The 12,393-nt window shown below is 40.8% G+C and overlaps 1 protein-coding gene across 3 annotated transcripts in view; it reads left to right on the forward strand.

Moving 5' to 3' along the window:
* Positions 1-12,393, forward strand: part of LOC119433396 (septin-7-like) — a 95,499-nt gene that overhangs the window by 48,269 nt on the left and 34,837 nt on the right. For all 3 annotated transcript variants that reach the window (XM_037700591.2, XM_049671583.1, XM_049671579.1), the window contains exons 7-9: positions 2,000-2,096; positions 2,975-3,026; positions 5,038-5,154. In XM_037700591.2, coding sequence (XP_037556519.1) covers positions 2,000-2,096; positions 2,975-3,026; positions 5,038-5,154 — 266 coding nt within the window. The remainder of the gene's footprint in view (positions 1-1,999; positions 2,097-2,974; positions 3,027-5,037; positions 5,155-12,393) is intronic.

Raw genomic sequence — 12,393 nt, forward strand, 5'->3', positions numbered from 1 at the left:
GTATTTGTAAATATCCTTTTATCTGAAGTTTCATTTCACCAACTAACAAACTTTAAATAGTGGTTTATCTTTAAAGCATCAACATTTAATATTACTGGGATGCGAAAAAAGAAGTTAACTCATTACCTACTACAGTGTAGACCGTTTATAACTTAAGTACCGCACTATAACCAAAACAACAATTTTCAAGCCCTGCACGTATGCAAAGCATGTAGACACGCTTTGTACTATTGCGCGCACATCGCGATTAAATTTTGGTTACGTTTTGATTACGTAGCTGGTTACGTAGCTGGCGAAAACATAATCGCGATGTAGCCGGTGCTCTTCAAGCTCGACAGCTTTGCACCGAGTCGAAACGAAACTGTTTGCCGCAACCGCTGTGGAAAAGACTGTAACTGCTATCGACGCGATTATGAACGGCGACTTTGCGGTGCTGAAGGCACGCACCCGACACACGCGAGTCTGGACGAATTAACTACCATTCGCTGCAACAACTGTAGTCAAAACCGCGGTTCCTATCTATGGGATCATCGATGGCGACTACGCAGTTTTTTAGGCACGCGGGCAACGCGTGTACCGAGTAAAAACAAAACTACTCTTCGCCGCAACCGCTGTGGAGAAAACCACGGCCGCTATCGACGCGATCGTGGATGACGACTACGCAGTTACGAAAGCCCGCGGCCAACACAGTGTTATGCGCAGCGGTAAACGCAAGAATACAGGCTTTAAAGACACAAATAGGCTTGAAGCGTTCCGGCGTTGCTGGTTTTGCTTGGCTTTTTAGTAGTACATTTTAACAAGGATTGTCTGAATGCTTCCATTCCATATGCTGTGTAACTGATTGGAGGAGCCATGATAACTTAGCTTCAGCTGCATTTACCAAGTTTGCTCAGGGGCTGCCGGCCGCCGTCTAAAGGTGGGGGGGGGGGGGGGGAAGCTTCTAGTCATTTCCCCATCCTCTAACCACATTTTGGGCAAAATAAAGTTATTTCTCTCTCTCTCTCTCTTGACAAAGTAGGGCTTCATTTAATTGAATTGTTAACATTCTGTCCTATGAGTAGAAACCAAATTAAAATTAAGTACTTCTCTTCCATTATTGGCATTTTCATTTTAGTGTTAGTGCCTCATTTGGGGTCCACTGTGCCTGTAAAAGGGATCAGCACGTAGTTTAATTTGTGTCCATCTCTTATTTTTAAGTTCACTTAAACAGTAATTGCATGTTATATAGCACAGAGGTATCTATTATGCTACTGTTTGTGGAGGTTGTTTCCCTGAATTAATTAATGCAGTTCTTGTTCAATTTGTCAGTTCCACCTGTTCCCTTTTTGACCATCATGATTGTTAACTTCTCTATTCTGTACACGATGCCTCTTTTTTACCAGAATGGTTGGGTTAAATTTGCAGTATTTACACACCTCTAACTGTAAGTTTTGTAAATAATTCTGTTCGTCGTACATCTTGGCGTTCTAGCTGTTTGGTTAAGCTGTAAGGTATGCCACAGTTGCGGCCTATGGTACTATTTGTTCTTATGCTTATACCTAGTTATACAAGGCGAGGCAACTGTTCCCACGATCGTAATAAAAAACCATAGAAAGGGGTAGATAACATTGTAAGAAATTCACTTTCTATAGTCATGTGCTTTTCATTCTAGTTGATGGCAGAACATTAACTTCGGGAAATTTCAGCTGCGTGGGAGTCCCTAGTTGTAGAGCTTCTCTGTTTGAACTGAAATTCCGGCTTCTGTTCTGCTTAAGAGCAAAAATCTGCATTTATTTATAAAGAATAAGAAAGTGCAGGTAAGAACAAGAAATTAAAAACGGGACAAACATTTGTGAACGGTGTTCGAAAAGCATTGGAGCTTTAGCCGCACTTTTATATGTGGTTACTGTGAAACCACTTAATGTAGAGCAGAACTGTGGTAGGTTGTACTACGGCATTAGCAGAGTGGGAATGAATGGAACTGCATCCTTGCTGCAGCAGTTCCTGTTTCTTTTTACAGGAACGTGTACCCTTTGCTGTTGTAGGCAGCAATACAGTGGTTGAAGTGAATGGTCGGAGAGTCAGGGGTCGCAAGTATCCTTGGGGAGTTGCAGAAGGTGAGACGTGTGGATTATAGTAGAAGCTATCACTTCAGTAGTTGTGTTTGACATGGTTGCCCACTCATCATACCGCCTATGCTTTGGGCTTTTTGAGAGCTTAGCATCGATCATTTCCCAAGCAGCAAAGTTATAAAAACGAGCTTCACATCAAAGCTCTGTATACCTTGTACAGGATAGTCATCACTTTGCCAAAGCTGAGTGGATATGTAGCTGCAGTTTGACTGCGTCTGAATGTGTGTACAACTAAGCATTATCCTGTAGTCGAGGCCACTGTCTGAATTATTTGGCTGCAGTAAGCTTTTCCTAATCTTTCTGGGGTTCATGTAGGGGCTTACTTGCTCTGTGACATTTACCATGACCGTCAAAATCCATTATTCTCCCAGCATACCTTTGTGCCTTGTAACTTCTGCATATTCTACGAGTCTTAAAACTACTAGTATTAGAAAAAGTTATCATAGTTGGGGGAACACATGCACAACAGAGCAAGCTGTGTATCCCACTGTCTCTTTATTAGGGTGACGTACAGGCAGGGCATACTCAAATTACTGACAGGATTACTCAGGCTAATGGGAACCATGAAAGAAAACATGCATGGTATATTGCTTGCTCTGTTCATTTTTCAGGGTTCCAAGCTAAGTAAATGCTGTGCACCACATACAATTTCTAACAAAGAAAAATATTGCCTGTTTGCGGTATTCCTTCACAAAAACCACATATATAAGAAATGGATGCCCATTTCTTATTGTGTTGCCGTCGCACTGTAGTACTGTCAACACATTTGAACTTTCTTAATTTTCCACTCTTTTACAATGATGGAAATTCCTGCGTTTCTGCACATCAGAGACTCAATTTCTGCTCCATTTTTCTTATTTCAGTCGAGAACATGGACCACTGTGACTACATTGCCTTGAGGAATATGCTCGTAAGGTATGAAATAACTTGCATATCCATTTTTGTTGTTTGATTTCAGTTGAGTAATTTCTTTACAGAATGGAACTACTGTAATATGCATAAGTGCATTGTTCATTGGTTCTGTGCTTTTTCACATGTGGAAGTGAGGATGAATCAATCAAGTATTTTATGTAGTATGCGAGATGCTTTGTTGGTCATGAATATTATGTATTGACACTCTATTTATATATTCATTTATTCTCATTAACTCAGATACTTGGTTGGTACCCGTATTTTTTCCCTGTTATCTATTCATGCGTTGCTGTGTGTACTAGTCTAAAGTCCTGCATTATTGATGAAGCTGTCATTTAACTCGCTGTGCATGTATTTGCTATGATAAACTGTTAACATATTTTCAATTACTCGTTTGTAACTTTCAGAGTCTCAAATTCAGAACTGTAAGTCATTGGTGAGGTTGCTTTCTTTGGCGGGTAATTCATTTCTGGCACCATACTCAACCAAAAAGTCCTATAATTTTGCAAATAATTTACCTTTAACAGAGTCGATCCCGGATATATCGAATCTGAAGGGGATCACAAAAATGTTCGATATATAGATAATTCGATATATACAATAAAAATTTTATACAAAAATTTTCAAGGGGATTTTACTGCTGTTTGTTATACACAATATTTCGTTATATGTGAGTTCGATATATCTGGGTTCGACTGTACATACTATTTAGCGTTTCTTGTAACTGGTGCTAACATCTAGTTTCATTATGACCTGCTTGACTCATGGAAACCTTGAGGCAGCTGTAAAAACTCCACGACGGAGACATTCGCTTAAAATGATACACCTTATGTTGAGCCAAGGCCTCATGATAATACTGAAACATTGTGTGTTTATGAAAGCCTGGAAGCGGCAACCCCATGCATGCGATATTCAAGTGCTAACGACAAGCGACGCAACAGACACATCCTGTCGTGCTGTCGCATTGCGGCATGGAGCAACCATATGGGTGCGCCATCGCGACAAAAGTAGCCACAAATTTACATTGTTGTCAGAGTAAATACTATCGTGCGCTCGTAAAAAAATCTCAAATGTACCACAAGGTCAATGTTTTAACCACAGTGTATTAGGTCTCGCTTTATTATGCTGTCATTGCCAGTGGAAATCTGTTACCGCCAGCATAAAATGCCGCAGCACCATCTGGTGAGCAAAACTTGAAATAATTTTGTGGCTCTCGGTAGCGTCTGGCCTAACAGCATCAAAACAAGCAACCGATTTCAATATTAGTGACAAGTCAGCTCCGATACTTTGTCCTCGGCATTAGCTGACTAAGCGATGGCTGACATTACTATTTATTTTTTACTGTCACGGCAGAGGGCAAGTTGCAAGAGCAAATTCAGATCGAGGTGGGTGGGCTGGTCGCTACCATGTTGTTGTGCAATCGTGCGGTAACAGACTGAAGCCGCCGCGTAGGCTTCGGGGCGACAAGCAAAGTTTTCTGTTCAGCCAGAAACCAGTGACATGACAAGCGACAGCGACGCACTGCCCTCTGCAACGGTTAAACTTCTTGCTTGTTGCCGTCGCTCGAAAATCGCGTGCATGTGGTTGCGGCTGAAGTCCTTGTTTTTAGGTTTGATTGTGTCTGTGGGCATGGGCATGCATGATTTTCAGTCATGTTAGAAACTGAACCATCTTTTTCCAGCTTTACTTCAATGATTCTAAAGCAAAACGAGACATGTTGTTCATCATTTTAATAGTGTTCAAATTTGAAAACGTATGTGAAAAAATTTCGAAGCTTTGTAAGTTTTTTTTTTTTTTTTTTTTTTTTTTTTTTTTTTAATGCTTTGCGGGACCTAATCAATTAAGTAGCTTTATTCAAGTGGTGTTTTACATGCCCTAGAAGCCATGCAGCAGCAAAATATTAGTCTTGCTATGCTGAGAAGATGTGAAAAGATTAAGCATGTGTGATATTGGCTTCAAACCACCTGTACAAACCCTGAGCAGGTTTGCGAGATCAAAATATTTTTGTGCCTAGGACTCACATGCAGGACCTGAAGGACATCACAAACAGTGTCCACTATGAAAACTACCGTTGCCGAAAGCTTGCTGGTGTTGGAGGTGCTGGGGAGCCAGGTCATGTCAGGTCTAACAAGTGAGTCCTACGTACTCAATTCTGAAAGTGCCCAGTAACATGTTTTTACATCAATGGTGTGCTAAAAGATTGAGAAAAGGTGCATTTTTTCAGTTTCTTTCGGAATTAAGTATTTTTTGGTGAAAGTTTTTTTGGATTGCTATGTTGTGGCAGTTCATAAGGAGTAGAAAATTGATAATAGGATACAGTTGATATTTGCACTCTAAGCAGTAATAGGACTTGTTACCATAGGGAATATCTCACATTACAATCACTGCTGGGATATTGAATATTTATTATGTAGAAGGGATTTTGGATGTTTAAAAAATTTAGGATCACTCCATGAAAGAAATTGCTTGAAAAAACAGCTATGGGAAGTGTGGAGAGCAGAAAGAAAATGAATTATTTATTATGATTATACAGGTGGTGTACTTTATGAACACTGTACAGTTTGCAATCGTAAGCATTATGATACATCATTGAAACGACAGCATGAAGTGCAGATATTTTGTTGAGCTTTTAGGTCTAGTTTTGAAGCATCAATAATTTAGGTAGGATGCCTGCAGTGCTTCAGCGTGCTTACCAGAATGGATGAGGACAGGAGGCCATAAGGGGCTGTGCTACAGCTAGGCTTGGCAAACTCTTGTAGCTATTCACTCTTTACAAACGGCATGAAAAGCAGGGGGTAACTGAAACAACTTGTTTAACTGCTTGTGTGCATACTGAGGTCCCACAGCTCTCGCCATGCAGACTGTTAATGTTAACAGTGGTGGTGCCCATTGCAAGATTATCCCAGGCCTAGGCTTTATTGGTGCACATACTGTGTGTTCAAGTTCTTAGTTCTTAGTTGAAAAGGATTGGTAAGCAGTGATAGCAAGAATACATGTGTATACTGGCTAGTGTTTTTGTTCCACACAAATGTTATAAGGCTTCAAGTTTTCTGAGGTAATTGTCAGATATGTGCATTGGCAAAAATGTGGTCATGGGTGCTTGAGTCAGATATACATTTCTAGCCTGTGTCAGGGCATAACCCACACAAACTCCAACCTAAGATCTTAAGCAGCATTTTGTAGTTTTTTGATTCTGTTCTTTTTATCTCTCACGTTGAGGGGTAGATTCTTGTAAAAATGATGGCACAGCGGTGTATGGACCGGCAGTGAAGAGGGAAAAGACTGGAAAAGAAGTATAGTACTTTTGTTACAGAACAGGCCCTTGGACTTTTTTTCCCAGAAAGTGCCTTCACTATGAAGTTGACTGGGTTGCTGCTCTGAAGAAGCTTAAAATCACTGGGATAAAATAGGTTAAGCTGGTGTGGATGTATTATCCTTTCCCAGGTAACTTGTACAAGCACTTTGAAAAGTCTGAAGTCATGTGCAGTTAAAAATGTATTGTGACCACATATTTTGTTGTCCAGGTTTATCTGGTGATAGTTTTAAGGGGTCTCTAAGCTTTTATGCAACATTCGTAGCTCTTTATTGTAGTTTGAGACACAGCTTACAACTGTTACAAAGATACTGAAGCTTCCTATCAACCAGCAAATGAAAAAAATGTTTTTCTTCCTTGGCAGGTGTTTTTATCCTCAGGTTCAATTGTGAAGTCTAATGTTTGTTGTTACAAGCGCTTATTAGCCTGTCTGTAACGTTTTGCTTTTTACAAAATATGCTAGAATGCTGGAGACTAATATGTGAACAGCAGCACTGGTGGTGCCATCTTGTGACGTTGAGCTCAACCATATTACACAAGACTATTATTGTAATGACAGACACTGCTCTTCTTAGCAGCTGGCATCACAGGCATTGTCAGCAACGTAGTCATTACCAGATACAGTGGAACCTTGATACGATTCTGCGTAATACGTTTTTCGGGATGATACTTTTCTTTTTTCCCTATAATACGATTTAGTTAGATAATACGTTGGATGATACGATTTTCGGATGGATACGCTTTATTTTACGGTTCCTGTGAAGATCGTATCAATGAGATTCCACTGTAGTAGCTTTTACACTGTGAACAGCAGTTATGAGCTAGGCAACGGGTTGATCCTGTTTGTTCATTCATTTTTGCCACGCTTTGGTTTAGGCTAATGTTGCTATTTGGACCTGTTGGCAATCTGTAAGAGCAGTAAGCATAACATGCTGCAGACAAAGACCAAGAAGAAAAGGAATTGGACACATGTGGCGCTGACAGACAGCGGCAGTTTTCTATCGGGCTAATCTTGGACACCATGCTATACAGCATGGATTGATAAATATATAGTGCCTGCGACATTGGTGCACATACAGTGCTGCATGTTCTTCACTCTACTGGCATTCACAGTGCGCTGCTCATGCTAAGAGTCGCAGGTTCTTGAAGCAGATGTGAAAAAAAAAAAAAAAAAATGCCAGCAGACACACACACAGATGTGTGTGTCTGCTGCTGCATGCAAGCTGCATACTTGTTCAATTTCTAGGGGAGACTTAGCATTGTCCACGAGTTGCCAGTTCAAGTGATGAGCTGTGGTAGAACAAGGAATGTCACTGAAGCCAAGATTTCAACAAGGATACTTGTCTTCGTCAGGGAAGTGACAAATCCCCTTGTCAGAAAGTTGTCCCCCAGTGGCGTTCCTTGTACCACTGTTCATCCCATCAAGCCTCCATCTTTTTATGAACTTCTGCCTCGTTTGCAATTCTTTAGGTGTCACACAATTTCCTTTGGATGTTTTCCAGTAGTATCATGGTGTTGTTGGGACCAATTTGTGTGTGCCTAATCATTTTTATCTTTGGAGGCTTATTGCTGCTGCTGTTCGCAGTTATTGTGTTAAGCAAATGGAAGACTTACTGGAGTGCTTGAGATTTTTTTCTTTACTTATTGCTTCAATAACAATACTCGCGAAGCATCAAAAACATTTTTAATGCATTGTGGTTGAGAAGTTTTACAAGATCTTGTTACCAGTGCTGCTGCTGCATTTGCCTCTAGTGTATTGGTACTCCATAAGTAGTAACAGCTGTTCGGACTGTCAAAAACTCTCTAGTATGTAAAAGTTAAATAGTGATTCTTCCTACATTGATTGGATTTTGATTGGATTCACCTCCGAGTATTTATTGGTATTCCTAAATAACTTGGAAAAAATGTTTTGCCTATTTTGCCATTTTCATAGTTGACAATTGTCAATAGATAATGAAGACCAAACTTTCCACTATATCTCCTTTTTTTTTTTTTTTTTTTTCATACAACTGTTTTAAGCACCTGATATTGATGCACATGTTTCAGGTTTAAAAAATAAATAAATAAAATAATGTTGCAGTGGTGCTATTTAGCTTCCGACTGGGCTTTGTGGCCTTGCGTTAAAGAGCAGTTTTTTGTTTTTTTTTAACCTTGAGTTGGTGCTGCATGAATTGCGCTACTTTTTAGCCCATCAGTCTTTACTTTTCTTTCTTGCTTTACATGCTAATTCGTGTAGAGAAGTTGGTTGGTTTTTCTTTTGCTGTTCAGGTAGCATTTGGTGCCTTGTCTGCATTTTCTATCATGGAGTTTTTATTGTTTTAATAACCTTTTCTTACTTTTTTTTTTCTTTGCACTTTGAACGGAGGAGTTCCCTAGATCATACCCTGTTAACAGTGAAATCTTCCTAGTTTCTACCATGTACTTCTGGTGTTCTTGTAGGAATTTGTCACACTTTAGAAAAGTCATGGTAAACTACCACAGAACAGCTATGTAGTCATGTTCCTGTTCGTTTGTACAGTGCAGTAGTTCGCAAACAGCAAAATTGCACACTGCCGTGTAATGCAAGATTTTGCCATTCACATGGCTTTATCAGTAGTGTTCTCCTGCATAGGCATTATCACCAGTGCTAACAAAGCAAGGGTTTGTGTTCGCATATGGGCAGCTTTTTATGGAAAAATGAGTCATGGAAGTACAGGACATACCATGATCGTGAACTAGTTGCATCATTGTGCTAAAGGCTTGTTGCATTCTATTCCTTCTTTATGCTGGCTTGTATTCCTTTAGTTTTGCTTGTGTTTACTCAAGTCGCACTCTGCTTATGAGCACAGCTTGGATCTGTGTGCGTAGAGTGAAAGATGCTTCCTTCTCATTTCCTCTTTCTCTTTCTCGACAAATTTGCTTGTCTTTCCTCTCTTCGCTTGTAGTCTAACCCTTCATTATGTTACCTTGTCATGTTGCGTGTTCCTCAGTAAAGACAAAAGAGGCAGTGGAATTGACACGCTGATTGTTTGCTAGTTCTTGCCCACAAAGGATACTGAACACTTACATGGTGTTCTGGTAAGTGCCATCTTTTGAGCTTGTGTTTGAGATTAAAAAAAAAAAATTAAATGCTCTAAGGAACGCTGTGCCTTTGTCTTTGTTTCTTTCTCCTCTGTCTTGGTGTACTGGAAAATCTTTTGTACTTGAACCTCGCATTATGCTTTGTCTTTTTGTTTGCATATTTGCTGCTCTTTTGCTCAAGTGTATGGAGGCATCATAAGCATGTGCAAAAAACTTGGCATGTTAGTTCCATGTGATGATGTCTTGCTTGGCGTAAAGTTTGTATTGTAGCACAGTCTTCTGTGTATTTTGTAGGCATGGTTGTCTCCCCCTGTTTTTTTTTTAATGCTTTTTGCTGGGGGAAGTTTTCGTTCTTCCAAAATGATGTGCATGAATTAGAAATGCCTGCCCTAAGCCAGATCAGTTGTAGGAATAGTATAAGAGCTATTTTTAGAGTTTTTAGCATTAGTGGGGCTTTCCATGCCGTCGGCAGACAAAAACTACTTAATAATTTTTATGGAGTCAAAAATGCACAGGCAGTAACTTCATCATGAATAGAAAGGGAATGTATTATGCCAGTATGCTGTATTCCATCCATTTAAATGATTCTAACAAGTTGAAAAAATGTAATAAGTACTTAATTTGCTGGAGTCTTTGTTTAGGCTGTGGTTACTTTTAAGCTATTTATCTTGAGAAACGGTCTGTACAATGTAATAACACCACTGAAAGCTGTGAATGAACGAGTTTATGTGCTGCTTGTTCAGCCTGGTTGTCAAGAAAGAATGCATTTATTTGCAGTGCTTGCAGTTTTACAGCTGCAACAAATTTCTGAACAATCCTGTAGTGAACCATTATGTTTAAGGAACTTGGAGTCCATAGTAAAATTGGGCTTACAGGTTTCAATACTTGCATATCCTTTACCTAATGTTACTTTCATCATTGTACTACTAACACAGAGTTCGTCACAATATTACGATTTCATGTGCAATAGCTGCATATGAGATTATTCAAATGCCATATTTATTTGAAAGTAAGGTGAGACTTTTTTCCCAAAAGCTTTAGTCTTCCTTATATGCAAAGCTGATAATTTCATTTACTTTTTCAATATGGCAGCAGCAGTGCCATATTACCACCGATTCAGTTTTTGTGCCGGCACACGGGCACTTTTGATCGGGATCAAAGTTTTCTATCTCTATTGACTCCTTTGTGCAAGCTTGCAAAATCAAGCCAATCGTAATCAAAAAATTCAATCCTGCTTGGGCTTTATCATGATTGAAAGTACCCATGTGACACTAGTATGAGATGGCAATGCAGATTCTGACAACTTTGGCAGGCAAGACAATATTTGGCAGGCAACTTTGGCAGACAAGACAAATACAAAGGTAATGCCTTTGATCACTGTCGTCATCAATGAGCCATCAAGCAAACAAAGCCCTGCCTTGACAGTTGGTGGAGAGGAGGTGTGGAACACACCAGAAATTACCAGAACGCTTATTTTATGAGGGCTTTTTTTATGTTATAGTCTGTTGCAATCTTTAACCAATTTCGAACATTAAAAATTCGAACAAGCCAAGCCGAAGCTGGTGAGCCTGCACATTTGTGTGTACACTGTGTGCGTTTCACATGTCCGTTTCTTACTTACCGTAATAAACCGTGGCATGGTCTCGGGCGGCTTTGTTGTCTTCTGTGAGGAATTTTTGTCACTCGGAATTATCCGCCAGCTCTACCCTCGCTGTCTCTGCAGACGCGGGCCACGATGAAGCGAGAGAAGGGCTGCACAATGAAAGTTGCAAAACCGTGATCATTTTGTTGACGAAAAGTGGTCAACCTCTGTTCAAGTTGCCAGGAGATGCAAATTTGGTGCAAGCTTTCGCCATACTTTCCTCTGTCTAGCAACAGCATGAAAATGACTGAAATGCAGACTGATGTGTTCACATGTAAACATGTACGTCCTGCACCACATTCACAAAATTGGCCGCATTCAGAATAATTTTTCTTCCTGGGGAATCTGTGGTGCATCTCCACTTCTACTCCTGCTGCATCGACTGAGCGCGTCCGCGCGCCTCCTATCTTGGAGGCAATTGGTGCCGGGTTCAAAGGCTTGCCGACCGGATGTAGCTGATGGCTTCATGTGTGCTGTATTCTTGCACACCTAGTTCGCATTGAAGCAAGAGGCAGCACGTAGGGAAATTAGCTCACTGCTGCTGCCGTTCTTCGTCAGGCCAGCGTTCTGACAGCAAGTGAAAGCGTGCGTGGGATGGTGTCTTGATCTCACACGTGCAAGGGAGGAGGATGGGGTGGGGGGGAGGGGGGGTCCACTCCGGGGGCGGCTGTATATTGCACCGGCCTTATATTGAAAGTGATTTCGGGTGGGTACGGAGTATAGGTACGCCGAGGGCTGATGGCTTCGTGTGCACCGTGTTCTCGCTACTTCAGTCACTGCTGCTGCTGCTGCTCTTCCTCACACCAGTGATTCTTGCTTCGTATAGCTGCCTAATAATTTGCTAATGCACTCGATGCTTCACCTTTCGGGTGAAACTGCGGCATTTTTTTTTTCTTACTAAAAAATAACCATATCTTTCATCAGATATGGTTATTCCATCAAAGCAACAAGCAGGCTGGCGTTGAGACGCATGCAGGCCAAGGGAACGTTCTTACGTGACATGACGGAAGGGTGGATGAGATGTCTGGCCCATTCGAGTTGCCTGCACTTTCTGCACTAGTTCATGAGGTGCTGCACTTCGCTATTCGTTTCACCAGTTCAGCATGATGGCATCTACACATCGGCCTTCGTTTTTGAGTGCAGTGGTTGGGTAGGTCTTGCTGGTTCCACACGAGCACGAACTGTCACTGAACTGGCGAGAACACGTTCACAAGTGCAGGGCAAATGGAATGGACCTGTGAACATGCAGTTGCAGTCAACATGCAGCAGACGATAAATGACACTGTCCACATGTGATACCACCTAGCAGCCAAAGAAAAATAATACAGCAAATAAATCGTCGTAACATTCAAACA

This window comes from Dermacentor silvarum, chromosome 1 (assembly GCF_013339745.2).
Source record: "Dermacentor silvarum isolate Dsil-2018 chromosome 1, BIME_Dsil_1.4, whole genome shotgun sequence".
Taxonomy (NCBI): Eukaryota; Metazoa; Arthropoda; class Arachnida; order Ixodida; family Ixodidae; genus Dermacentor; species Dermacentor silvarum.